Source organism: Melanotaenia boesemani, chromosome 1 (genome assembly GCF_017639745.1).
Source record: "Melanotaenia boesemani isolate fMelBoe1 chromosome 1, fMelBoe1.pri, whole genome shotgun sequence".
NCBI lineage: Eukaryota > Metazoa > Chordata > Actinopteri > Atheriniformes > Melanotaeniidae > Melanotaenia > Melanotaenia boesemani.
Genome location: NC_055682.1, coordinates 13,969,533 through 13,997,221, shown reverse-complemented (window position 1 = coordinate 13,997,221; position 27,689 = coordinate 13,969,533). Strand labels below are relative to the sequence as shown.

The 27,689-nt window shown below is 36.8% G+C and overlaps 1 protein-coding gene across 1 annotated transcript in view; it reads left to right on the top strand.

The window, feature by feature from the left end:
- Positions 1-287: 287 nt before the first annotated feature.
- Positions 288-27,689, top strand: part of nhsb (Nance-Horan syndrome b (congenital cataracts and dental anomalies)) — a 53,813-nt gene continuing 26,411 nt past the window's right edge. The window contains exon 1 of the mRNA XM_041982972.1: positions 288-607. Coding sequence (XP_041838906.1) covers positions 328-607 — 280 coding nt within the window. The 5' untranslated portion in view covers positions 288-327. The remainder of the gene's footprint in view (positions 608-27,689) is intronic.

Here is a 27,689-nt window from a genome sequence, read left to right as displayed (position 1 = left end):
GAGGCGACCCATGATCGCAGACTCAACACGCATCCTCACACCACTGACCTGGGCTTAGCCGCGTCCTGCATGTGTGTGCATGTGTGTGCGTGTGTGAGCGGGAGTGTGAGTGATCCCCCAGAAACCAGCAGCAGGATGGAGGATCTCAAGGAGAATCTGGGAACTTTGGATTGACGCCCGGGGATAACGCGCGGTCGGCCTGAACCTCATCGGGCTTCTCGTGGATTTATATATTTGGATGTTGTCTGTTTTCCCCTTTTACATTTTCCTGTTTGGCAGTTGGGATTTACACTTGGCTTACAACCTCTATTATTTTTGGCGAGCAAAATGCCATTCGCCAAAAGGATTGTGGAGCCGCAGCTTCTGTGCAGACACCAGATCCCCAACGATGAAGGTCTGCTTTTCGAGGACCTGTGTGCCATCAGTAATGTGGTTCTTTCCCGGACCTTGCGACAGCTGTCCGACCTGGCACGGCATGCCTGCTCCTTATTCCAGGAGCTGGAAAACGACATCTTAAACACCAACCAGCGGGTCTGGATCCTCCAGAACAAAATAGGCCAGATACAACAGACTGCCAGTGCCCTAGACCCCAAAAAGGAGGCAGTGCGTAAGTAGACCACCAAAAAGTGTGTTAAAAATCTCATAATGCTTCACATTTGAGGCATGCGTGATTTTATTCATTCATATCACACGTGTGCCTTCATGCAAAATAATTTCTGCCCAGCTGCACGCACGCACGCTGGTAACGCGGCCGCGCACTCATACTCCTATTGAAATTTGTCACAAGAGGGCATTTGCACATCTGACCGTGAAGTAACATCGAGAAGCATTTTCGCAGGATGGGTTGACTGCTCATCTATTTGGCGGTCTAGACTCTGGTGTGTGTGTGCGTGCGTGCGTGTGTGTCCGTCCGTCGTCGACGACCACAGGGGAGTCGGCGTGTATGCAGGCGGACAGCGCGAGCGGAGCGGAGGGGCGTGTGATGCCGCTGCATTGGCTCAGCATCACTGCGGGAAGCGCACACCTGAAGCATGTTGGTGCTCTCCGGTGCACAAAAGCCGCCTGTGCCAAGTAGGGTGTGAATATGTGAAACTGAGGGTCGAATATTGAAAGCGTGCGTGTGTGTGTGTTTGTGTGTGTGTGTGTACGAAAGAGAGAGAGAGAGAGAGAGAGAGAGAGAGAGAGCGCGAGTGAGAAATAGGTTTTTCACAGGCGACTCCCCGTGCGCCAAACCCACCCTTTCCACATGCAGCGGCACCGACACAGCATCAGTAATAAATCCAGATGTCCATGCTACGGGGTAAATATGAACTGATCATCACCACATATTGAAGTGTTCGTGTTTCGGTGGACTGATAACATAAAACAATAAGCCTGTTTCGTTGTAACACAATGTTCTGTTCGGCAGATTCATATTATTTATGTTCTCTGCAGTCCCCTCTGCGTTATGTCTTCAGATTTTACACGAGCTTTTTACACATAATCTGTACAATGATTTCCTTATTGGTGTAGTTCATAATAATCTGGGACATAAAGCATTTTGTGGCATATTGTTGTTCTTGGGAACACCTCTGTGGTGTAAAACCCTTCAGCATATATGTCCATGAGGCGGCCATGTCTTTATTACATAAAACAGCCCCTCTGTATTTCTCTGTTTAATCTAGTTTACTTTAGATAGATGAATGGAAACACATGGCCTGTTGCAATTAAACTGCCTGACAATTTATTCAAGTTTTTCAGCAACACAGATCTCTTCACACAAACACAAGCAGTAAAAACTTTCACTGAAACCTGTCTGCTACACTTGTTGAGCTTAGAAGTTCCATAATATTGATTTGTTGAGTGTGTGTGGACTGTGTTTCTGTGTCCAGTGCAGCAAGTAAAGACATATATCAACAAGTATCAGTTGGCTTTTTTGAAAACATGCAGCAATGTTGGAGACAAGCTGGGTTTACTGTTTGTGTAAGGCATCACAGACAAAAAACAAACAAACACACATTATTTTAGATCATATTGAAGGGTAGAAGTTATACAACTGCTAAGCTGTGGTACGAAACCTTACCACTAACTCCCTTTTGAAATGATTTTTATGTCGCAGTGTTTTATCTTGTTGTAACTAGCATCCAAGACACCTTCTATATTGTTTAATGGAGAGAAGTGCTGGCAAGGCAGACATACTGTACAATAATATGAATGCATCCTATTTTCTGTTAGTTTTAACCATGGGATCCACAAAGTTTTTTTTTTTTTTTTTTTTTTTTTACATAATTTTACATAACTCAGAACTGCAAGTACAGATTGTGACCAATAAAACTTGCAGACTGTGACATCCAATAAAGTGCATCTATATGCACAGTTATTGAGATGCTGTCATTGTTTCCTCTGTGGCGTTTAGTTTTTATAGTGATTCACGATATTGCACATATGGTCTCATGATATGACCACTACAGTAAACATTTATGATCTTTATTCTTCTTGCGTCTATTTACAGTATTTAATCAGATGTATAATTTAACACATTTTGAGGGAAAACTTAAAAGTAAAATCTTTGATAGACTGTGTGACTTCTGTTTATCAGTTCTGCTCAATGGATATCCAACAAAGTTTTTCTATTTTATTTACATATAGAAAATGCTGTTATATTTTCCCTTGCTGTTGAAGGGCAGCAAAAACCTAAAGGAACTCAATATTTGTGTTACACACAGACTGAAATTCAGTGTTTCCCCACCTGACTGTGAAGTGTGTCAAGATTCAAAGCAGTCAATATGGTGCCAGCTTGGATTGATCTGGAACAAAACAGTAGGCAGTGTTCAGATGGTGCTCAGACTGTCTATGTCTGTCATGTTTGTGAAAACAATGTGTTGTGTAGAACAATTATCAAAACAGTCTGTTCTAGTAGTCATCTATTTTAGCAATATAACTTATCCATTAACAACTGATGTCCAGATTCTACAAATTTGTCTACAATGTTTCACGTGGTTGCTCTTTTTTTTTGTTTGTCTATTTTAGTCCCAGATGATATAAGTGCAGATATAAGTCACATTATCTTCAGTGCTGAATTGTGTAGAGCAATTTCAAGCTCTAAGCTCTGTTAAAAGGCAGGTGACCCAGAACACTGTTATTCCTGAATATATAAAACAGAAATAGTTAGTGTGTATCTTCTGTCTTGCTCCCTTTGTAGATATGGTGTGAGTGGTATGACAGTTGTAATAAAAAGAAACATGTACAGAAATGACTATTTCTGCATGCTTTCATTACAAATTTAAATCAATTTTCAATAATATGAATGCATAGTGCATGAAATATGTTAAGTGGAGTTGCTACCCAAACAAAAAAGTGGAGCTTTTACATATGTGATAACTCAACATTTGAGTTTTACCCCCTCAAAAAACTATGCATAAGTTGGGTAGGACTGGTACATCAATTTCATCAGTTTATTGTTAGATGCTGAGCTGAATGGATGGCTTGGTGGATGATTTTGTCTGAAATAACAGGTTGCAAGAGATAAAATAAATGCAATAACAGATCTATTTCAATTCAATTTAAAATGATCTATTTATAAATTGGGACTATGCATATTAATGTATATGTTCATGTAAATATGCAAGATTATAGTTAATGACAAATTTGACAGGCAGGTAGATGGACTTGACAGAGTAAAATACAATTACATAATACATAGACAACATATAATAGCATGTTATAGGAACATAACATAACATAAGACATGGACAACAGCAAACATTTGCATCAAAAAGTTGCAGATTGAAAGGGCATCTAACAAGATGTATAAAAATCTCAAATAATATTAATAATAACAACCGTCAGTGTTATACATGGTGGGTACATTGTTGCTGTACTTTTAACCATTGTTGAAGACTGTTTCTAAATGATGAATAATTCGTCATATCCCCGACAGTTACATGTAGTTTGTTCCAGGAATGCGTACCTCTGAATGACATCAAATCAAGATCAAATTAGATGTTTGCATTAATAAATGAAAATGAAATTAACACAGAAAACTTACATCATAAATTCATCCACTCAGCTGGGTTTTTTCCATTGACTTTAGGGAATGTATACATTGGCTAGATAAATTACAAACATATCTAGAGAAAATGAAATATTCTAAGAAAAAAGAAAATTAAGATTAAAGAGCCCTTTTCTGAACTCATATTTTCTTTGCTCAGGGGGTTTTGGAGGTAAAAGGGGTGTGCAGGTCTGAAGAGCTGGGTTATATAACTTCCTGGATTTGTCCTACAAGGTAACATGAAGTTTAATTCAATAGTGGGTGAGGTAATGCCCGGAGAGACCATGGAAGACAACTTGTGATTAACACCCCCAACAATGATCTTTCCCAAGTCCTACGAAAGGATTTTACTACCTAAAGAACTTGTTTCTTACAGATGTATCAGACTAGCATGAAAAGGCCCAATAATAACAGACTGGAATCCTGTGCAAAGTGGTTGATTTTTTTTATTAGTAGACTGTGGACACTGTGTATTACCTGCACTGTGTTACTGATAAAGGTTATACAGATCCTGTTATGTGGCACTTACTTGTAGCTATTTTATAAAAATACACATAAATGACAAACAATAAATTGATAAACATGCAGTTCTTACTGTCATGAAAAAACTAAATACACCCCATGATTGAGTAGTGGATAGAGCTATCTTTACCAGCAACAACATGAAGCAATTGATGTCTGTTTGGTTTGATCCACTCTTTGTTCGGAATAGTTCTGTTCCAAATAGATTGGAGATGCATACTTATAATACTATTGCGAAACCTTGTAAGATACTTAATCTGTGTTGGAAAGCATATAATTCCTTATAAGCTGAAAAAAGGGCAATGCAGGAGAGTCTAAGATACGACCACATTTGAAAATGAAAGTGTACACCTTGTTATCATATATATGTTTTGTCTGGAATTCTGGCTGATTTACAGACATTTGCCCTAATGTTCAACATAAGAAAATGCATTTCTTTTCAGGTTGATGTAAACTGCTGGAGAAACAAATTTGAGCTGTTTTTCCATCTAGTTTTATAGAACAAATTAATAGAATTAATGGGCAAAAACCGTACACAGGGAGAAGTAAGTTAAAAAAAAGAATTTTATCTGTGTAAATTCAGTTTAGTACAAGTGTTGAAATCTCTGTCATTTTTGCTGACCTCAACATTATCACCAGTGTTTATATGTGTTTATTTATGTAAAAATGCCACCAATATTTTATAACACCTAAACAAAAAGCAAAGTTTTCACTCTCATTAAACATGGGCACTGCACCTTATTTATATGATATTATACTGTTCTAGACTTCTGGGTGTTTTTCCTAGGGGTTTGTTTTCCACTCAGATAGTTGATATGTATTAGATAATGTATCATAATTTTGTCTACAGATACTTATTCACAATTTTAACTTAGTAAACCTCAGGACATGGTGACAGGTTTGGGGTTTAAAAGCAGCATCATTATTGAAACTCAAACAAACACCATCACACAATGTGATAGGGAATTTTAATGTGGACATATTAGTCTATAGGAAATATATTGCTGCTGTGAAAATACTAGTGTCTTCCTGGTATGCCATCAATGCACATTTGACTTTGAACATGATTTATGAGAGTACGGCCTTTGGCAGTAGGAGGACAGGCCCGTCTCTAGTCTGCATAGTAACAGGATGGAGATGGAGGCCTGCTTTAACCTTTCAGCTGAGTCAGTTTCTTTTAGTGGTCTCACAGTTGTACTCACTACCATTTGGATAACAACTAGCGTCACTTCTGGAGCACTCAGGACAGTGCTGTTGAAACAGTTTTGGAATAAATGAAAAGAGGTAAGTAAAGAGAGACACACAGAGGACCAACATTTTAGAGTGTCATTCTCTGTGGTCTGAAAGTAAATATGAGTGTAATTATGTATTTATTTTTTCTGTTCCTAACAAACAACAAAACTCACAAACACATTTACCTAAGTCATTCTTAACCACTGGCTAGTAGTCTCAATCTGTTCAGTGTCTTTTAATGGGACCTGGTTTAAGCCATAGAGGCAGAAGAGGATACACATTTGTCTGTCTCACACACACCTCACCAAGAGCATCAATTCAGATGTTTTTTACAATCCAGTATGCATGAAGATTTTCGTGCTTTTGTCTCTCATGGCACAGCTTTCTTCACTGTCAATGCCTTTGTCTGTCCTTCTGTTTAATCCATCTTTGCATATCTGTGTCCATTCTGCTCCTCCTCCTCCTTCCTCCGCTTTCTTCTCTCCATCTATACTTCTTCCCTCACTGCCCTACTTTCCCCATCATCAGCAGCATGGAGAGACTTCTGCTTCTTGACAGCATATTTAATGTTTAATGCACTTTGATTTCCACCCAGACACAAGCCGGAGAGGAGAGGAGAGGAGAGGAGAGGAGAGGAGAGGAGAGGAGAAATTTTGATAATGGAGAAAAAGGGAGAAGGAAAGCTAGAGAAATGCAGCAGAGGGATTTTCACGTGATAAGAGGAAGAATTAAATAATGACAAATGCTTCAAAATATTAATACAGATGGCTGTAAAACTGTGGACAAGAATCCCCAGAAGCAGTTGAACACATGTCCACTTCATATCTAAAAACAATTGTAAGTCTACAGCTGTGTTAATGAGTCTAAGCAACACTTTAAGCTAAATGCTAAGATTAGCATGCTAAAATACTCAGAATGGTACTGTTAGCATGTTTAGCTGAGCTACTATTGTCTCTTCTGTTTTGCTAGTCCTGGACCACCAATTTAACTTGCTACCATTACTCTCATAACACAAGCTTATGATGCTTTTCATAGAAAGGCATGATGAAGCGTTAAGATATACACATTCTCTCTCTTTTTTTTTTATGCTCTCTGCACCTGTATGGACACTGTAAATTCCCTTTGCACAAGTATTCTATTGTAATTTATAGGGTAAGAAAGACAATAAGAGTAAAATTACCACAAGCAATTCAAAGCATATGGTCAGCATATGTCCACTTATGTTGTCACAGATAGATGCAGGCATGGCATGCGAGGAAGACATGAGAAAAGGATGTGACAGCTTTGCGTGTTGTTATTACTGTTAGCACGAGACAAGCCAGCTGCAGCTCTGCTTGACTTACAAATACACACACACTGCATTTTCTTAAGCTCCTTAGTCTCTTATGTCATGGAGAGTAAAATCATAACTACACATTTCTTGTTCTCATGGCCCAATTACCTTTGTGCTAATTTTGGCTGAAATAATTGCACTGCCTTATATACAGGAACACACACACGTTCCTGTACACACTACACGGTTTACATTTATCATTCCAGTAGTATCAGGTGACACACTCACATGCCATCTCACACAAACAGAAACACATCTGATAACAACATGATACTACACATGAACACACTGCGGTCCTGGTCTATTTTCTCTCTCATGCTATCATTTGAAATTCCTCTTTATGTGCTTGCACCTCTGTTGCTGCTGCAGTCTGCAATAAAACATGCATGCAGAACTGATCGGTCTGTTCAGTGCAATAGCTATTCAGCCAGATCTCTGACATGCTGACTTTCTAGAGTTAATTCTTCATCTTTGCTAACCAGCCACTGGCTTGTTCATGGTTTTCACAGCTCCTTCATCATATTTAGAACAATAAGAAATTTGGCTGATGTCCGCAGTAATTAGTAGTTCCATAAAACACGATTCAAGTCTGAGAGAGTTAGTAGATAGTAATAGATGTTAGTGTGTTCATGTTTTTTTAAGTTAAAGTCACTGTGTTGATATGCCATCATGATTACATTTAATCTTAATGAATAGGCCATTTTCAATTCAAGTCTCCAACTCAAAGTTATAATTGATCATTTCATTTAAGCACACTGGTGTTCCTTTGAGGCACACTGGCTTTACATAACTTAGTGAACATTTCATGTCATTACTAACATTATGAGTTTCGCTCCCAAGTTTTTCCTTTGAAAAATATTAATAGAAATTTTCTATTTGAATGAATGAGTGAATTATTTCTTTATTTCGAACATAAAAACCAAACAGAAACATCCTTAACAAAGAAAAACCATCATACTAATAGGATAAGCAATTATGTTAACAGCTCACATCAAAGTCAATAGGATAAAATAAAATATGATTTTATGTTTAAAAGTACAGAAGAGTCATCACCCAAAGAGACAAAAACTATAATCTATTATATCTTTATATATAATTACACCTATTTAATGAGCAGTACAACTGTTCATTGCTCATATTTTGACAGAAATTCACTGTCATCATTAAGAAAATTTGACACTATGCCTGATCAAAATACTGCATTATAAATATTGTTTTTATTGATATTATTTTTAAACCGGTTTATAGTTTTTAATTGCATAGATCTTTTTAATTCCATGTTCATACTGTTCCACAACTTCACTCCACAGACAGCTGTGCACACATCTGCAGTGTTGTTTATATGTTTTGTGTTTTTTTTTTATTAAAATTTCTCCCTGAGGTCAGATCATTTCTTGCCTTGTACATGATTTGACCAGTTTCGAAATTTTAACAGTTATAAATTTCAGATGTGTTACAGTGCTAAATAGAAACACACATCAACTCTTCTGTTACTTAATAAGCTAATCATTTCAGTTTCATCTTAAAGTTAAATAGAAGATTTGTATAAATATTTTAATCTAATTCTTTTTGTCTTAAACCCCACTTGCATATACCATGAATAGTTTCAGGAACAAAAACTATTTATGGTCAAATTTATGGTAAAAACAAAACACATCATCACATTCATGACACTTAGCCTTCAATTGATCTGAATATGCTCTTCATCTTCAAATAATAATAATAAATGCATGTTAAAGTTAAACATGCAGGTGACGGACTGCTAATGTACCAAACTGACCTAAAGAGAAACGGCTGAATTCCAGTTGAGGTGTAAAGTAAAACTTAAAATGCTTTTGTGCACAAATGTCTCCCTGATACGTGTGTGTGTCAGCCTCCTGTGATATGCTAAATTGAGCTATTCTGAACTGCTGTCATCTCTGCCTGGAGACACTATCACCATCACCATTTTCCCAAAATCTTTGACAGATGACTGGGGACTTAAAAAAAACACACAGTCAGCAATCAGTATTGGTCTGTGTGTCTGCACAGTGTGTGGACAACAAGCCCAACTTATTAAAGAGATAAAGTCGAACTCCACAAACACCAATAATTATTTTTCATCCTATTACATTAATTATGCAATGGTAGTCTTCTGTACTAAATCTGTTTTAGCCCTGGGGTCACCACAGCAGATAAATGAAGATGCCTGTGGTTCTTTTGGAAAAGTTAAATCAAGAGAAGTCACCAGTTCTTCAGAGAGTTGGAAGTGAGTGAATAGTATAAAAAGAAATTTGGCTATAGATAGGGAATTAAACGTATTTAGTCAATTTGATTTGCATCACCTGAAAATTATAATAACAAATAACAAACAGGTCTAGGACCCTCTTCTTTAGTTTTGTAGGGGCATTATTAACAGGTGCTAATGCACCATTGAATTAAGAAAAGGTAGTTAACAATAATATTTCAAACATCTGCATTTTGAGTTTAATGTGGAAGTCTTTACTTGGCCTTTGTAGCTCTTCTGCTGTAAAGGACTGATGCTCTTTGTCCTGAAAAGCATAACGAACCAGCCTAATTATATCACAGGGCAATGTGAATTAGCAATTGAAGACAAACACAGACTGAAGGATACACAGGCATGTGAAGTTAAAGTCTTAGTTACAGGGTTGGCAGAGTTAGTGGTACATTCAGGACATGCTGTGGATACTTTATAGCCCACTGAGCACTGAAGTCAAACACACTAGGAGTTTGTTAGCGTGTTTTAGCAGATATATTCACCTGCAAAATGGATTTTAAAACCTCTTAAAGCACATTTAGTTTGATGTAAAAATTTAATTAAATTAATGGTCATGATTGACGCTGCGTGGGCAAGCCCAGCTGCAAATCTGTAAGGAATGCCGTGCATCCTGCCAAAGCAAATTTAACATAAGCTTTCAGATTATTCTCAGTCTAGGCACAAGACATCTAGAAAACTTTGCTCCAAGAACTTGTATTGAGTTTTTGCTTAGACTTTTTCCATCTAAATTATTTTAGAAAGTAATCTGAAAATAATCAATGATTCTCTTAGTTATTTGGCACCAAAGTGCTTAAGTAACAAATAAGGAGGCATCCAACAGAATAAAGAAAGTTCTTAACTCGATGTAAAATGGCAAATTGCTTTTTTCACTTCCAGCCTCTTAAAATGGCTTCGTGCTGAGACCAAATTATGAGACAAATTTCACATTTCAAGCTTCCTGTTTTTGTCTGAAACTCAAACATTTGCACCAATCAGTGTCATATTCTAGCTACTGTTATTAGGTTTCAGCTGACAACAGTCAACACTGATGGTTACTACTCATTGTCTCCTCTGTTGATGATCTGATTGCTTAGTTTACTCATCATTAGACAGATTCCTCACCCAGTTACTTACCAAGATTGTCTCATTATTATTATTACATTATTTGTCTTTACTCAGATAGTTTCTCCAGAGGATTTCCCAGAAGGTTTTGAGTAACAAACCATCTGGTGTGTCACATTATCTCAAACATTGATGGGCTTTGTACTGTTAGCTTGTTTCCTTAACTTACTATGCTTTGTTATACTAATTTATCTACATTTATTATATTTTTGATGGTTATTTTCTTTCATATTATGATCATGTGCTGTAAATATTGGATATATGTATTATTCATAGCTTATTTAAAGTTTTAAGGGACTTTACAACTGAAATAATAGTCAAATCACAGCTACAGGCTCAGCTGTCTGAACAGTTAGTTTGTTACAAGGAACTCCGGTGAGAAGATAAAGCTGAAAGCTCACACATCATAATTTTACTGGCTTCTCCACCTCTTAAAAACCCTTTTCAGTATAGGATGTACATTGTGTTTGAATTGAGAATTCTTGAGCAATTGGTTAAAGCAAATCGATAGACCCACTTTCTCCCTCATTGTCTGTAATCCTCTTTTTTCTCATTCCCTCAGTGATTTCCTCTCAGTTTAAGAAGAAAATCTCACACTGTGGTGAAGTATTTTGCAAAGTAGCTGCTGGCAGCGTGTTCAGCTGACAACAGGCAGAGATGAAAAGAGTCATGATAGTTAATGATGAATGCGCAAAATAGTGGGTTTAATTTCTTGCATTTACTGTACAGGTTTTGGTGACGTAGTTTATTCTCTCTTGGTATTAGAAGAAGCAAAAAAGAAGCTGTAAGGTGAACTATATCAATAACATTATAAACATGTGTTTGACAAATGAAAGCTTATGAGTATCAACAAGAGACTTAGAAGCAAAGCGCAGGAGATTATTTTCAAAGGAAGAGCTCCTGGATGGACTTAGTAAACTATCACCATAAGATGGAAACAGATGGAGTTTGGAAAAGCTTAGCAAAGGCTGTCTGCTGCTTGTTTTAAGGACTGAGCTGCCCTTAAGAGTTCCTTAGTATAAGATTGTCTCTGTAAGAACCTTAGCACGCTATAAAGAAGAGCCAAGCTAATTGGACTACTAGCAAACTCAGCCTTGAAGTCAACATGATTACCATCCCATGAGGGGCTGTGTATCTGCAATAGTTTTCAACAGCAATAAAAAGTCTGTGAACACACATGAACAAAAATCTAATTTCAAATATACTTCTTTCCAAATTAACAACAAATCAGTACTCATGAAATAATGTGCTTTTGGTTGAATTCCAGTGCTGATACTGTGTATTAGGCGAGGTAAATTAATCCAATTACACAACAAGCTTGTGAGAGGTGAGGACAGCCGAACCAGGGCTGCACTAATTAGCCATATATCTGTCACAACTGATTGTATCAAAGAGCCTACCAAAGCCTACAATCTTCTTCTTCACCACAGAAAAAGACATGCATACATACACACTCACAAACTCTACTCCACAGAGCTGCAACCTAATTTCTTTCCTTATGAGACTTAATATGAAGAAGCCAAATTTCTTCTATAACTCACAAAGAGAACAGTGATACAGTAGAGATTATGGTTTGAGAATCCTCTGAGTAGGCTTTGCATGCACATACTATGTTCTGCTCAATGAGTGTGCTAATGTACCTCTGGCTGACAGGCCAGAGATGTGTTAGCTGAACGCTGCAGGCAAGCACAGCTGTTACAAAGAGAGGAAAGGATGGGAGAGGCAAGACGAGAAAAAAGGGAGGTTAGGATAGATAACGAAAAAAAAGAAAAAATACTTGTTCGTTCATTGTTAAGTTGCAAGGTTAAAGAGTGTTTAGCCATGGTGGCAGCTACATGGGTTTTTATTTTAGCAAATTAACACTAAATACAAAGTGTTGCCAAAGGAATGCATTTCATTTGCTAATGGAAAAATTTAAGTTTGCACTAAATCAAAACTCCAAAATATATCTGTTTATGGTCTCAGAGGAAAAATAAGAATACCAGCATCAGCAGGATTTAGTTTTGGGGAATTACAAACGTCTGTACAATATTTTATAACAAATCTTCAAGTAGTTTTTGAGTGTTAGACCAACTATCAGACTGACAGCTGTTAAGGCAAACTATGAAAAAAATTAGGAGTGGAAAATTGTTTATTCAATAAAAAACAAAAACAATACTCTAGATATTACATGTGAAAATTAATTACAGTATCCTGACAGATTTTGCTCCAATTCTATGATCTAGTAATTATCACCACACAGTCAAATAATTACAGTAGCAAGAAATTACAATTAATCAGTTGTGTGTCTTACTGGGGACTTCTCCACACTATTGTCTGTGTTCATGTGTGTGCCTATGTGTGTGTGTGTGTGTGTGTGATTGTGCCTTATCCAGCAGATTACTCCACTGGGGCCAAGTCCCCACAGATGAAATGTGATAGCAGATTAATAGCCTAACATACTATTGTCACATCCCTATTATTCCCCTCTGTATGTGTGCTTAATCAGTTAATTTCTAACAGCTGATCTCTTCTTTGACTGCGTCACCTTCAGCGTAATGTCAAATTAAATTAAACTGGTACATGGTAATTTTTTTTTAAATACAGTTGTTTTTCAGTGAAAGACTGTATGTAATGCCAATGTGCTGTGAAACTTAATTATCACAGTGGTCAAATGATCTGTCCAATAAACATGAAAGCAACAAATGCAAAGATTGAAGACTAAAGTGAAACAAAACAAACTCAATAGTTTACTTATGACTTTTATTCATCAAGAGAAATACAATAACTAGCGTGATGTTCTTAAAGAACCATTAAGTCCACAAGGTAAAAGGCTGCATGTTTCAAAAAGACTTTGATATGAGAGATCAATCAATCAATCAATCAGTCTTTATTTATAGAGTACTTTTCATACATAAATGCAGCACAAAGTGCTTTCCATGGTTAAAGATAGAGATGGGTGATAAATTAAAATAGTTTGTACTGTATTTTACAACAATAAACACAGTTACCAGGTAAGTGCATTTTTCTTCTAGATGAGCTAATTTATGTTTGATTTATTCTGTTGGTACAAGATACTTTTCCCCTAAAAATTAAACACCACAGAACATATTTCCAATGAGACAAACTTTGGTGCTGCTATACAGCCCAAACTGCCACTATCATATGGTCAAAAGCCCCTTGCATCAATTTTTAATGAACCTTTATGGTCTTAATTTTGCCAGTAATCCTTCTGTGGCTGTAACAAAAAAGCACCAATAGTAAAGGATGACAGGAATACAGAATTTTGTAGCATATTTTTCCTGTCTTTAAATTCATCTCCTTTACTTGACCACTTAGTTATCAAGTTAGTCAATAAAAGTACCTGGCTAGGGCTAGGAAAATATGGCTAGGTGTTAAAATAGGCAACACAATAACACAGATTTTACTGAGCATAAAACACTAATGAAATGGCAACTGAACCCACAAGGAAACCAGTAATAAATATTACATTTCAAAGTAGAACATTAGGCTGATATGGGAATCAAACCCAAAGTTAATCTGTTAAAGCAGTCGTGTGCAGCTTTACCACATAACCCCACCAAATCCCAATGGCAGATTTTTCTGACAAACTTGTAAAAAAATAAATAAATAAACAAACAATTTCAGTGTAATTCTTTCTGTGTTAAATAAGAAATAATTTAATTAAATCACAATATAACAGTATTTCATTCTTTAAGTTATATTCACTCTTAGAGTTGTAACTATTATTAAAAGCCTTTAAAAGCTTCCATTGATTATATAAGTGAGGATTTAGGTCATGTTTACAAGGAGTTTAGTTTAGATGTATTTGCTTAAGTCTTTATTGTTGTTTTGGGAGCCCAAACATGCTTCTTTTTTTTTAAAAACCAGATCCCAGATCTCCAAATTCTACCATTTCATTTCCGTGTTTATAAACCATACATCTTTCCTTAAGTGATTACACTATAGCACCACCTCTCCCTTAACCTGCATGCAGAAATCGCACCAACAGTTACAACAATGGGGGGTACAGTAAAAAAAAAAAAAAAGAAAGATTCTCTGCCATCTTCTTCTTTACATGATTGTTTACCTCACATGCTGTCTTTGGTGTATTTCTGTGGCCCTATTACAGCACCACTTACATGCCTGGCATATTTACTTCAGCGTTTTCAGTGGTTTTCATTTCTTGAAATGATTCCGTCTTTACGGAAAACTTTTTTAGAATAAAATCGGTTTCATCTCCATGTGGATGTAGTTATATTGTTGAATGCAAAGTTAGTTTAAAGACTTGTGGAGGTAATCTTTCTGCAGAAATCATGGCTTTGTGTTTCCCTAAACATGTAATAACAGAATGTAAAACAGGCTTTCAGGGCCTGAAAAATGCCCCCTCACAGGTCTGTTTTTGGTTGTATTTCTGTTAGTTTATTACTACTTCATTGTTTATCTGCCTGCACAAATTATGAGTTTTGTATTGTGGAGCTGACAAACTGACATTGATGACTTTGTTTTAGGCCAGGCAAAGCAGACATTAAATCCAGGCCCATTAAAGTAAGGCTGGAGCATATGGTATGCCATGGATCAGAAGCAGTGATCCTGAGGATCATACTTCTCTAGCTAAATTGTGGTTCAGTGTGTTTACACCATCTGATGTTTATTGTTGCAGCATGGTCACAGCCCTGATAGCACTGATCACATGATCATATTGCTCATTATCACATATGTTAAGTGGCTTTTGTGTTGTTAATGTAGCTTAGGCTAATTGATGCCTTTACCAGGCACACAAATCAGTCTTTCTGACAAATAGCCTTCATGCACCATGAAAACAACAACTAAGTCTAGACAAAGAATGTTCTGCTTATTTATTGTTTTTACAGTTTGTTAGTTCCTTTTCCTTTCTGCTACATGGAGTCTCCTGATCCATTAGATGAGATCACGAGAGGAGGCCAGATGCCCTGTCCACACACATAAGAAATATTTCCACATGCATGCAAATACACAAATGCACGTATTGCACACCAGACAAAAATACATATGAACAAATCCATGACCAGCACTTGGAAGTCCCATAGAAACATGCTCTCTTCTCATCCTCCAGATAAAAGAGGAAATTATGCATTATACATTTTTTCCTCTTTCAACTGCTCATTACTGTACAGTCAGGGCCTCTGCCTAAAAACAGGTCGTTCCTAATGAGACTTGCTACATAAAGCCATCATTTTTGCTCAAGCATTGCTCTTTTTTTAATCTTGCAGTCACCACCTAAGTTTACTTACAATGACCATATGGGTTGTTGCAGTATTTTGACTGTATTTCTCTTGCATTTTGCTTCCATAATTTCAGATTAATATTAATAACTGCAGTGAATATCATGCTCATTATTTATACCCCATTACAGCTGAGTTCATAGCCTGTCAAGATTGCTGTGTTGTTCCATTAAACGCACTGATGAAAAGAATCCAGGTTAAAGCCATTAAAGGGGTAGTGCACCCAAAACTATGGTTTTTTAAGCTGTAGGCAACACAGTATTACTTAATTGCAATGAAAACTACTTATACTGTTGATAAAATTAAACAGCCTCCTCTATCCAGATGCAAACAGATGAGTCCTCGCCTTGCAGAAAACCACACCCACCAATACATATAATGGGATGTGAATTTATACGGTGTAGATTTGCTAGTTTAAGACTTCTATACTTTCACAGAGTTTCTGATGAAATATTCCTGCAGTGGGACGGATTTGTGCTTTTGAGGGTTGTAAAAGTAACACCTGCTGATCCTCATCTGGCGACAAAGAGCATCTCAAATCGTGGCAGCGGCAACTTAGAGCAGCAGTGCAGCTGCCACAACCTGCCGTGAGTCTCTACAGCTTTCCAGAGTCTGCTGGAGCTGCTGACAGGTCAGGGCAACAGAGCTAACGGTTCTGACTAATACGGTTTAGGACCACCTTGTTCATGTGTAGCTGAGGACATTCAGGAGGGGAAAAGTCTTTCACCTCAAAGACCACTCTGTGGCATAGGTGCTTTGTGAATCTTGTTTTGCATCTTGCCAGTGAGCTGAGCTGCTGTCTGTCAATCATTTCTGCCTGTGTATACCTCATATCTCCCACCTTGCAGTTTCGGGCATTTTCAAATTCGGCAGTGGTGGAGTTACACAAAAAGTAGGGTGCGTAGTTACACTTTAATCCTCATTGTATACAATAAGTGTATCTTCCTAGTAAGAGTTTAATATAATCTTAGAGAAACACCACTTAAATTAAGACAAAATTGCTCAACTGTTCCATTGATATGACACATAATTAATTCAGTGAGTATAGTTGTACAAATGTTTTTCTCAAAAGCCCATGAGGCAGTGGTTATGAACTGGAAATGAAAATGTGGATGATTGTTCTGATGAGATTTTTTTTTTATTTCATTTCCAGATCAAATATCTTACCCAGAACAGCAAATGGGAAAATTCAGACTACCGAGTGGATTAGGGAGTGTATATCCTTGCTCAAGCCAACTACCAATCTTTCCAATCATAATCTGGTGTTGGCAATTGATAAGCTGATGTTGAGAACTGAGAAGACAACTACTCATTTGTCAAATGTAGCATCTTGTGTATAACACCACAACCCTCTTCATTAGATGCTAAATGCAGTCATAGACTGTAAATAAAAGATGGACGGAGCCTCCGTGATGTCACCCGTAGGTTTTTGAAGAGCAAAAGTGAAGCTCACTGGGCGTTCGCCATCTTGGTAGCGTCACACATGTCGTTAGAGGTCGCGCTGAGAGGGGAACTGTGAAGGTAGGGGTGGATGATTGACAACCATCAAACTCTGAGCTGCTTATTTAAGAGCTAACCAAGCTAACCCCAAGCAACGGTAGCTAACCAGCTAATGGAGGTAGGTGGGCTAAAGCTAAGACATGCTGTTAGCCAGCTAAAAACCATGGTTGTGCTGCGCTCTCCCTTCTTGCTGCAGATATTGGATACCTGGATACTGGATACCAAGGCCTGCAATGAGTTTGCCAAATTTTTCACTGAAAAAATCCAGAATATCAGACAGTTCGTTCATCAACAGCAGGTTCAACATTGTGTGTCCATTGAAAACCAGTTTAAGCACCATGACACAGTTTAATCCCATTAACAGCAAAGATCTGGGTGACATCTTATGTCAGCTGAACTCCTCCTCTTGCTGCTTGGACACCCTGCCCACAGGTTTCTTTAAAATAGGTCTCAAAGACTCTAGAGCCAGATCTGTTACAGATTGTGAACTTGTCTTTAATTTCCGGGGTCTTCCCAGAGCTTCTAAAAACAGCTGTAATCAAACCTCTGCTAAAAAGGGACAATCTAGACAAGACACAAATGAGCAACTACAGGCCGATCTCAAATCGTCCTCTTCTAAGTAAGATAATCGAAAAAGCCGTTTTTCATCAACTAAACAACTTTTTAACACAAAAAAACTGCTACAATGTCTTCCAGTCAGATTTTAGACAGCACCACAGCACTAAGGCTACTCTGACCAAAGTCATTAATGACATATGTTTGAACACAGACGATGGAAAAATGTCAGTCTTAGTCTTACTAGACCTCAGTGCTGCATTTGATACCACAATATATTGCTTAAATGGCTGGAGAACTGGGTGGGCCTCTCTGGCAATGCGCTACACTGGTTTAAATCCTATTTAGAGAACAGAAAGTACTTTGTGTCAATAGGTAACTTTACATCTGAGCAGGCAAGAATTACATGTGGAGTTCCCCAAGGTTCCATCCTGGGGCCTCTTCTGTTTAACATCTACATGTTCCCACTGGCACAGGTTATAAAGATAAACAAAATTAGTTACCATAGCTACGCAGATGATACACAGATATATATTACAATGTCACCAGGGGACCGAGGCCCCGTACAGGCTCTTGGTTAATGCATTGAGGAGATTAATGACTGGATGTTTCTAAACTTTCTTCAGTTAAACAAAAACAAAACTGAGGTGATGGTCTTTGGAGCCAAAGAGAAATGATTAAAGGTCACCACAGAGCTTCAGTCTTTACACCTAAAAACCACCAATCAGGCCAGAAATCTGGGTGTATTGATGGATTCAGACCTTAACTTTGAGAAACACATAAAGGGAATTACAAAGTCAGCCTACTATCACCTCAAGAATATATCAAGGGTTAAAGATCTGATGTCTCAGCAGGACCTGGAAAAACTAGTCCATGCTTTCATCTTTAGTCGGCTTGATTATTGTAACATTGTCTTCACAGGTCTATCTAAAAAATCAGACACCTGCAACTTATTCAGAACTCTGCTGCTCGAGTCCTCACTAAGAACAAGAGAGTGGACCACATCAGTCCAGCTCTGAGGTCTTTACACTGGCTGCCTGTTCATCAGAGAATAGACTTTAAAGTTCTACTGCTGGTCTATAAAGCTCTGAATGGTTTAGGACCAAAATACATCAGTGACCTCTTGACCCAGTATGAACCTGCCAACCCCTCAGGTCATCTGGATCCAGTTCCTTATCAGTTCCCAGAGTCAGAACCACACATGGAGAAGCTGCATTCAGCTTCTATGCTCCACATGTCTGGAACAAACTCCCAGAAAGCCTCAGATCAGCTGAAACCCTCAGTTTATTTAAATCCGGGTTAAAGACCCACCTGTTCTCTGCTGCATTTCAGTAGTTTTTATTTAGAAGTCAAAATCTACATCTGGTTCTTTTAAGCTGGAATCATGTTTAATTACTGTCTTTCCCTACACTGGAACTTTATTTCTTGCATTTTATCTATTTTATTTTAGCATCTTCGTTCTGTTTTTATTCCATTAATTGCATTTCTTTTAATCTTTGTTTTTTTAATGCACTTGTATTGCTTTCTGCACCCTGCTGAAATGTTTTATGTAAAGCACTTTGAATTGTCTTGTACATGAAATGTGCTATACAAATAAATTTGCCTTTGCCTTTACCTGTCAATGAAAAAGACACGCCCCTAATTATGCCTAATTTCAAGATTAAATAACATCCAAACGGATGAGTTAGAAAAAAGTTCACCCCCCTCACCCCAGTTGTCATGAAGGTAAACTTGACCTATTAATCCTAAAATGGATTTTTGTACCAGGCTTTAAACATGTTTATTTCTGCTGTGAAGTTGGTCTTTTAACATGGGAGTCTATAGGGATTTGCTCTGTTTTGGAGCCAGCTCCTAGCGGATGAGGGATGAACTGCAATTTTTTTGCACTTCCTCATAGGCTTCACATTTTACAGGTGTAAAGCTTATCCCATACAGGTGGAGGTTGCTGCTTGGATGCAGCCCATGAAAATTAAAGTCAGCTGATAGTCACATCTCTCAGATCAAACTACTTGCTCCTTGGAATGCACTGGTGTTCTTATTATTATGGTAAATGCAGTAAAACGTAATTATTATATAATGCACTTTAGTAAAATCACAAAGATCTGAGGTGTCGACTCTTCATGCTAAAATAAACTTTGTTGATTAACATCAACAAACAAGCACAAACATCTACATCCAAATACTAAACTTCCTTTGGTCTGTATACTACAAGTTACAACTAAATGCAACACTGCATGGTTTAAAGAAAAAAATATTGATTGGTTTAAATTTTCTATTAGTGTAAGAGGGAAATGTTTTAATTCAAATCATTAATTAGAAGCATTTTTTTTCCTGATAAAATGTTTTTGGCATTAAAATATTTCCTTTGCAATGACCACAGCATAATGTGGTCATCTGTTCATGTTAAACATTAACAAGGTTTAATTATTAACAGGTTTAAATAACTGATTTAAGGCTAGGAAAATATTTTTGGTTTTGATCAACGTTTTCAAAAATTCATAAAAATGTTCTCTTAACTTTATACAAAGCATAAAGCCAATCTTAAGGGCTGGGAGTTTTCATTAATCTTTTTGTTAGTTTTTCTTTCTGTCTCTGTCTTTTTTGTTTTTCTTTTCTTTTTCTTCATTTTTGGGAGACATTTCTGTTTATTAATGATTCAAATTACTTAACTGATATATTTTTTGTTGTATTTTAGAGAAACTGATACATTTCTAGAAATGTGATTTGTACAACTGAACTTATTGGGCCACCTGTATTTTTTTTTTTTTTTTTTTAAGTTGAAAACTTTGGTAAACAAATTAAACAACATAATGGATGGTTTAAATAATCTGAACCCTAGTGTAACAAAGTTAAAAAAAAACTGAATGCAGTTAAATTGCTTCATAAGCACAGCTGGTAAAACAATCTAGCTTTATAAATGATAAACATAATTTCATAGGCATTATTTCTTTGAAATATACAAGTAGCTGCTCTAAAGTCCATAGGAGTATGTATTTAGGGCTACAGTTTCAAAGCCTTTAAGTAGATTAAGAGAAAATGCCTCTCTTAAGACCACGGTAAACAGATAGATTGGATATGACTGACACTGATCTTATTAGGTTATGTCCTTTAATAGGAGAAGCCGATTTCGGGAAGGATTCAGATTAGAACTTGGTAATACAGCTATGTTAGCATATACTGTGCAAAGCTGAAAATGTTCCATTCTTTTTATTGTAAGCGACAGCCTTCAACGTGATATATCTTTATGTTTCAGTTGAATATAGCAGGATTTCTTTGGGGTCCCTATTAGAAGAGCTTGGATTCCATCTTATACAAATTAGATTACAAGAACTAAAACTTATTTGGGTAAGACACTACAATTCAGCCTTGCTGCTAGTTTTTGCTTATGGTCACATATGGGATTCAGAAATTAAAAAAAAAGACTTAATGCTTCACTTCCATTTATTAATTGCATATGTGTCCAGCACTCTTCTGAACATGTCTATTAAAAAAACTAAAAATATTCAAATGATACAGTTTCTGAGCCTTCTTTCAACTATTACAATTCTGGCTCAATTTTGTTATCTGCATAAAAAGAGCATTAGCTTATTTGTTCAGTGACTTATTCTCTACCATAACTCACTAAACTTCCAGATGGTTCCATGGCATGACAGTATGAGAGTGTGTTGAGTAAGTCTCGTGAGTCTGGATACTTATGTGGTTTACAGTCATCATTACAGCCTCCATTGTTTATGTAGAGAAAGAGGATCACTTCCAGGTCCAGACCTCAGCCTGGTTTTTATTAAAGGAAAAGGACACAGCCTAAATTAACAGCCATACGCACTGTAATGTTTCATCAGAGAGTCACTCAGTGCTATACCAGTGGTGTCTTAAAGTAGAGAAAGAAGTGTTAGATATTCAGTGGCACTGTATGCCACAGTGAAGAGAAAAATAAATGAAGTTTATATATAAGAACAGACCAAGCTGATATTAAACACTTATAAAAGGAGATGTATTATACACTATCTGATAGTAGTGTGTACTGGTGTATTAGAGGTTGGTAAAATCATAACTAATATGAAAAAAAATTGATCTTTATCCCTTTAAATATCAACTGTCAAACTTATTAAGAATAATCTGAAACAGGCTATTTAAATCATGAAATCTAAATTCAGTGTCAGAGACAGCAAATCACTAAAATAATAAAAATTGCTAATTCACTGAGAACTTGTCTCCCTCAAGGCTAGAAAGACTGAGAATAACAAGCTCCTAAACAGATTAAAAAACAACAACAACAAAAACATACAGTCAAAGGCTATGTCCAAATGTGCACCCTATTCCCTACAAAGTGCCCTAGGGGGTCATGCCATTTTTTAGGAGTGTCCAAATGTCCAGGGAGAAAAAAGTAGTGCATTCAAAATTACCCACAATGCATCTTGAAAAGTAGTGAGCATTGATGGTCACTAGACAGGCCAATATAGACCACAATGCATTGCTGGCATAAGCTCAACATGGCGCAAGGAGGCAAAAAATCGAGCAGCGCGAAATGACCTATAAGCAAACAAAGAATAAAATACAACATAAGGAATAAAAATAAAAATATTTACACACAACTTTGGATTGGATTTGGAATGACATCTTGACGAGCGTTGTGGTTGCCGTGGTGTCGGCTGGTAGTCATGTGGTTTGAGGCGAGGAAAAAATAGGCAGCTTGTGTCCAAATCGCCAAGAGAATGAGTGCACAATGTAGTGTGCCATATAGTGAAACCCTATGTAGTGAACGAGGGGTTAGGGAGTAGGGTGGACATTCGGACACAGCCAAACTGTTTTGTTAAACTTGCTGAGAATTTTAAAGCGATGTCAATGTACTTCACAACAGTCCCACTTATTCATTAATATGAGGGATAGTTTTACATGTACATGCACACTTATTACACTCCACTGATATCTTCTTGAACCCTCAAAGGATTAAATGCAAGTGAAATCCCTTGGTGGGATTTTAAAACTGTCATTATCACCAAGTCCTTTAAAGCTTTCAGGATCTTTATCAAAATTTAGCTGTTAATTATAATCTGAACTCTTACACCTCCTTTGAGTCTTACTCTGTTTTTACATGAATTAAGTGAAGCTTATTATTTTCTGGAATATTAAATGCTTTTAAAACGTTAAAACCAAGAAATGTTGGTGTAACGTTAATTACACATACAGAATATGTCATGATATAAGTAGTTCCGGTTAACACTGTAATGATGGAAGATGTAAAGCCTTGAGAAGTTTTTGTTGTCAGGTTTTGCTTTGTCTGTAATGTAATTTTTTTTTTTTTTTTTGTCTGCACTTTCTTTAAAAGTTGTTACATTCCAAATCACAAAAAAACACATTCACACCCAGTAACTACCTGGTTGGTGTCACATTGTGAAATTTAACATTTAAGCCCATATGCTGTTTGTAGCATCTTGATAAATTTAGATGGAAATTTTGTTTTTCTTTTTTAAATCTCTTCAATAGGTCCTTGTGGTCCTTATTCAAGAGTAGATTGTTGAGTAACAAGGCATCCCTGTCTGCTGAAGTGCACTGTTATTGCTTGCCTCACCACAAAATACCAGCAAAATACCCAACCTCAGTACGAGGGTTAGTCTCTGAAGAAAAATACACCACCACACACTGTATAATAGATTCTGTTTGAGAAGATATTTTTGTATGATTCAGAGTCAGGAAATAAATATTTCACTATGTAGTAGCAGACTAAATCACAGATCAAAATTGATTTAATAGTTTTAAATTAAGATTTTTGAGAGGTACATCAATAAAATAATCAGAGAATGGAGCTTGTGATGTTTTATATGTAAGGGATAATGCCCGGCAAGGTGGCCATTATCATAAATTAATGGACGACGCAGAGGAGTGAACCGTTCCGACGCGACGGCCACCTCATCGGGCATTATCCCACTAATACCATGGTCCATTAAGAAAGACAAAAAAATTAAATAAATTATTAATGTGTTAATGTTGTTTTTTACCGATAAAATCGTAAGTTTTTCACAAGAAGCTGCCAAGTGGACTATTTCGTTGTGACGCATTGCCAAGGTAAACGGCTCTAACACAGAACCTGCAGCTCAGTCGACGTGACACAAAGATTTTTAGAGGGTGGGTTCAGCTCTTACAGCTTGTGTGTGTCCAGAGGATGATCCAACAATTTGTTTTAAACAGTCAAAGTCCACAAACAGTTTCCTACATGTTTAATAAGCCTGCAGGCTGCTCTGATCTGGTGCGTCTGCAAGCCGGCGTCTGAGTTTCTGTTGCCACGGTTACCAACGACCGTTTAGTCAGCGCAATAATTTACAGCAATAAGGCTATTTGGCCGGAACGTCTTTTATAGGTGTCCATTATCACTTTTTAATGGACACCCTCCAGCCAATCAGAATCAAGTATTCACCCAGACCATGGTATAATAAATATTAAAAATGACAGAAAGCTGTAAAAAAAAAAAAAAAACACACACACACAAAAACAAACAAAAGAAACAAAAAACAAAAAAAAAAAACAGATTTTGGTTATGATCTAGGATGGAGATGCATGCAGTAAATGCAAAACAAAGGGTGAAATAACACCATAGACTTACATTTTGTATTTGTGCCTCTTTTGTTTTACTCACGATTAACAATTCTGGTTGAAAATAATTATTCATTTAACTTTATTTGTCACATTTCATGAGGATGTCCAATTTCTTTGATAAGTACAACCTCTTCAGGAGTTCAATTTTAGCCAAGCATTATACATATGTAACATCTTTTTTAGGGTCTTATTTCAGTACATGCTAAGATAGTTTAATGCTGACAAGCCAACAGTTTTTAGTCGGTTACAGAATTAAAAACACAATGGTTGGTTGGAATCTTTGACTTCAGTGTGGAAGGCATGGTGAAGGAAACAAAAGATAAGAGGATGAAGAACGAGAGAAAATGACAAATGGGGGGAGAAAGGAAGGAAACTGCAACCGTTGCAAAGTGTTGTGGATCAATGTGTATGTGTTTGACAGTGAGAGACTGAGTGCGTCATGTGTGTGTGTGAAGGGGCAACCTGTAAGAGAAGAGCAATAAGGCCAGTGTTTTTCGAGAAGACTCACTCTCTCTGTCACATCGATCAGACTACAGCATCACACACACTCATGCAGCAGACACCACTGTTCTGTCTGTACTGTATTTGTAGAAAATATGGATGTGAAGAAAGGAGGCTGCAACAGATTACAAGAAATTCAGTCTTATTTTTTTTACTTTTACTTAGATGTGAAAACTGATACTCTATTAATATTGCATTATAGAAAAATTGTAACTATATCACGGGGTATTTTACTTTGGGTAGTAGTAATATTTGATAATAATATAAAATAGTAATAATATTTGAGAACACGTATTTTTTGTTTACAAGCATAAAGGCTTCACAATAACTAAACAAGAAAAAAACAAGTGAAATGGTAAAGATTGAGTATGTAATTCCACAGTGAGGGAAAAGGAACAAATAAGAACAAAGGAAGTAGTTCTAATAAACAATCATCCACTATGTTTGAGAGTGACACTTTGACATGATAAAGAGACCAGCTAGACAGCAATTTGCACACAAATAAAATCAGAATATTAAAAACAACTATTGAAAGGTCTTTTTTTTTCCCTGCACCATAAAGTTATAAAAGTACTTATAATTCTGTGGTTTTTAAATAAATATATATACTTGAAGGAAGCTAAGGGCACTGGAATTATTTGTTTTTATAAAGAATGGAAAATTATTATGTTTCCTAACAAATATTCAGAATTGCATTAGGCTACATCAAATTGATGTGCATCAAATCAAACCAAATTCTCCTAAAATCTAATGTCCCTAAATTGTGTTATGCATCATTTATCTAGATATATAATGAATCTCCCCAATATGAACACAAACAACCCCAAAAATCCTCCTTGTCTTCTAAATGCATATCACCCAATTTTGCTACCCTGATTTCAATATCACATTTTAGAGACAATTGTCTCTTCAGGTGCAATAAATGTAGAATCCAAACTAGATAACTGTAGCATACTGGATCAGGTTGTATCTGTGAAAGAGACACAGTGAAGCACAGTCATTTGCATCAATGATTTTTTATTCTTATCAGTTTATTCTTAATCCATTGTTATAACTGGTTAGTAGAGGTGAAGCCATGCCAGTTACAGTGCCAGAGAAGGGTGCAGGTTTTTCATGGTTTATTTCATTTAAAGCTGTTGGGTAGCTAGCTGCAGCTAACCAGGAATCGGGCAGATGAGAAAAAAATAGTAGGTAGAGTTTAGCTCAACCGGGGACATTTCTTCATCCTATCACATTTTTAACTTGGAAAACTGAAACACCTCAGCATCTACTACAAGGAAATTCTCATCTGTCACACTCATCGACACATTACAAGTACAAATTGAGACTACTGAGCAGTTGGCAAAGGCTGTATACATGTAGTTAGAGGCTTTTATCATTGCCAATGCCAGCAACTGATCTGGCCAGTCATTAGCTAAGGTTAAAAGTGAATAGCCAGGGATGGCAAATGAGAAATTAGGTTTCAACTTTCGAGGTAACTTGTGTGTCAGCTAGATAAGAATGTCTTGCAACTTGCAGTACATGTTGACACTAACAACCTTCTAAACTGTCTCCTGCTTTTGTTGTTAGCATAATGAAGCTAGCTAGATCAGCTCATCCTCTTCTTCTTTACTTAGCTGTAGAGTCTGCACTTTTACCACCAACTGAGGACTTTGATGTTATTCCCTGAAAATGTAAAAATAAACAGCATGAAATTTAAGGATGCACACAGGTAGGCTTATGTAAAAACCACAAAGGCTCAGGAGTTATTTATAATGCAGTGATAATATGGGTATAGAATATATTACAGTTGTTTTGTCTTTGTTCTGCATCAGCTCATGGGAAAAGATTTTAAAAAGAGGAAGGGTAGATGTAGAATAATGGAGGCTGGAATTCTTAGTTGAAAGAAAAGATCTTGACTTTTAAACACGTACCCAAAATAAATAAATAATTGGATGATGCCTTAACACACAATAATGTTACAGGCGCACACACACACACATGCGCGACTACAGGGTGTGCCCAGCATCAGCAAGAGTACTCTCTGTGCTTGCTCTCTTACTCCTCTTGCCCTCATTGGTCCCTGCCAAATCTAGACATCCAATCACATTAGACTGAGCAATTCAGTTCATAGACTTGCAAATAATCTGAGGTTTTACAACAACACTCCACGACCCTCACCACGACAATCGTGTTTTTTTTTTCTATGATGCCTTTTATACTGGTATCTTTAGAAAAGCAATGGATATTGTGTATTGAACATGAATTAGCTGTGAACTCAGATTTCTTCCAGGTACAATGAACTCACATGACTGTGTACTTTCTTTTTTATTCCACATCTTTCATTTGACCCAACAAATAAAATGTGTGCACATTGTTCTATTTATGTGGCTTTACAAATACATTTGAGAAAACTCTAGTTGTTTGCCTGAGCCTTTTGTTTAGTAGAGTAGAGGCTTATGAAGCTGTAGTGAATTATTAAGCAGGGTGAATTAAGGGCTGCATCAAGTGAACCAGAGAAACAGACAGAAAGGGAGAGAGAGGGAGAGGTCTGGACAAAAATAGGTCAACCTTAGCTGTGGTAACCCAGGAACGTAAAAATGATTCTCTCTCTGAGGAGGAGCTGTCTGAGCATGTGAGTGTGTGTCACAAAGCTTCATATTTGTCAGCAGCTCATAGTGTAGTGCTAATTCAGTTTAAAAGAGACCTAAAGGCTTCCCCGTCAGCCATGAAAGCGAGCTAAATGTCATTACACAAGTAGATCTTGTCTAGAGAATGAATCTAATCTAGAAACACAAATCATCTGAGATGACAAACTGATGA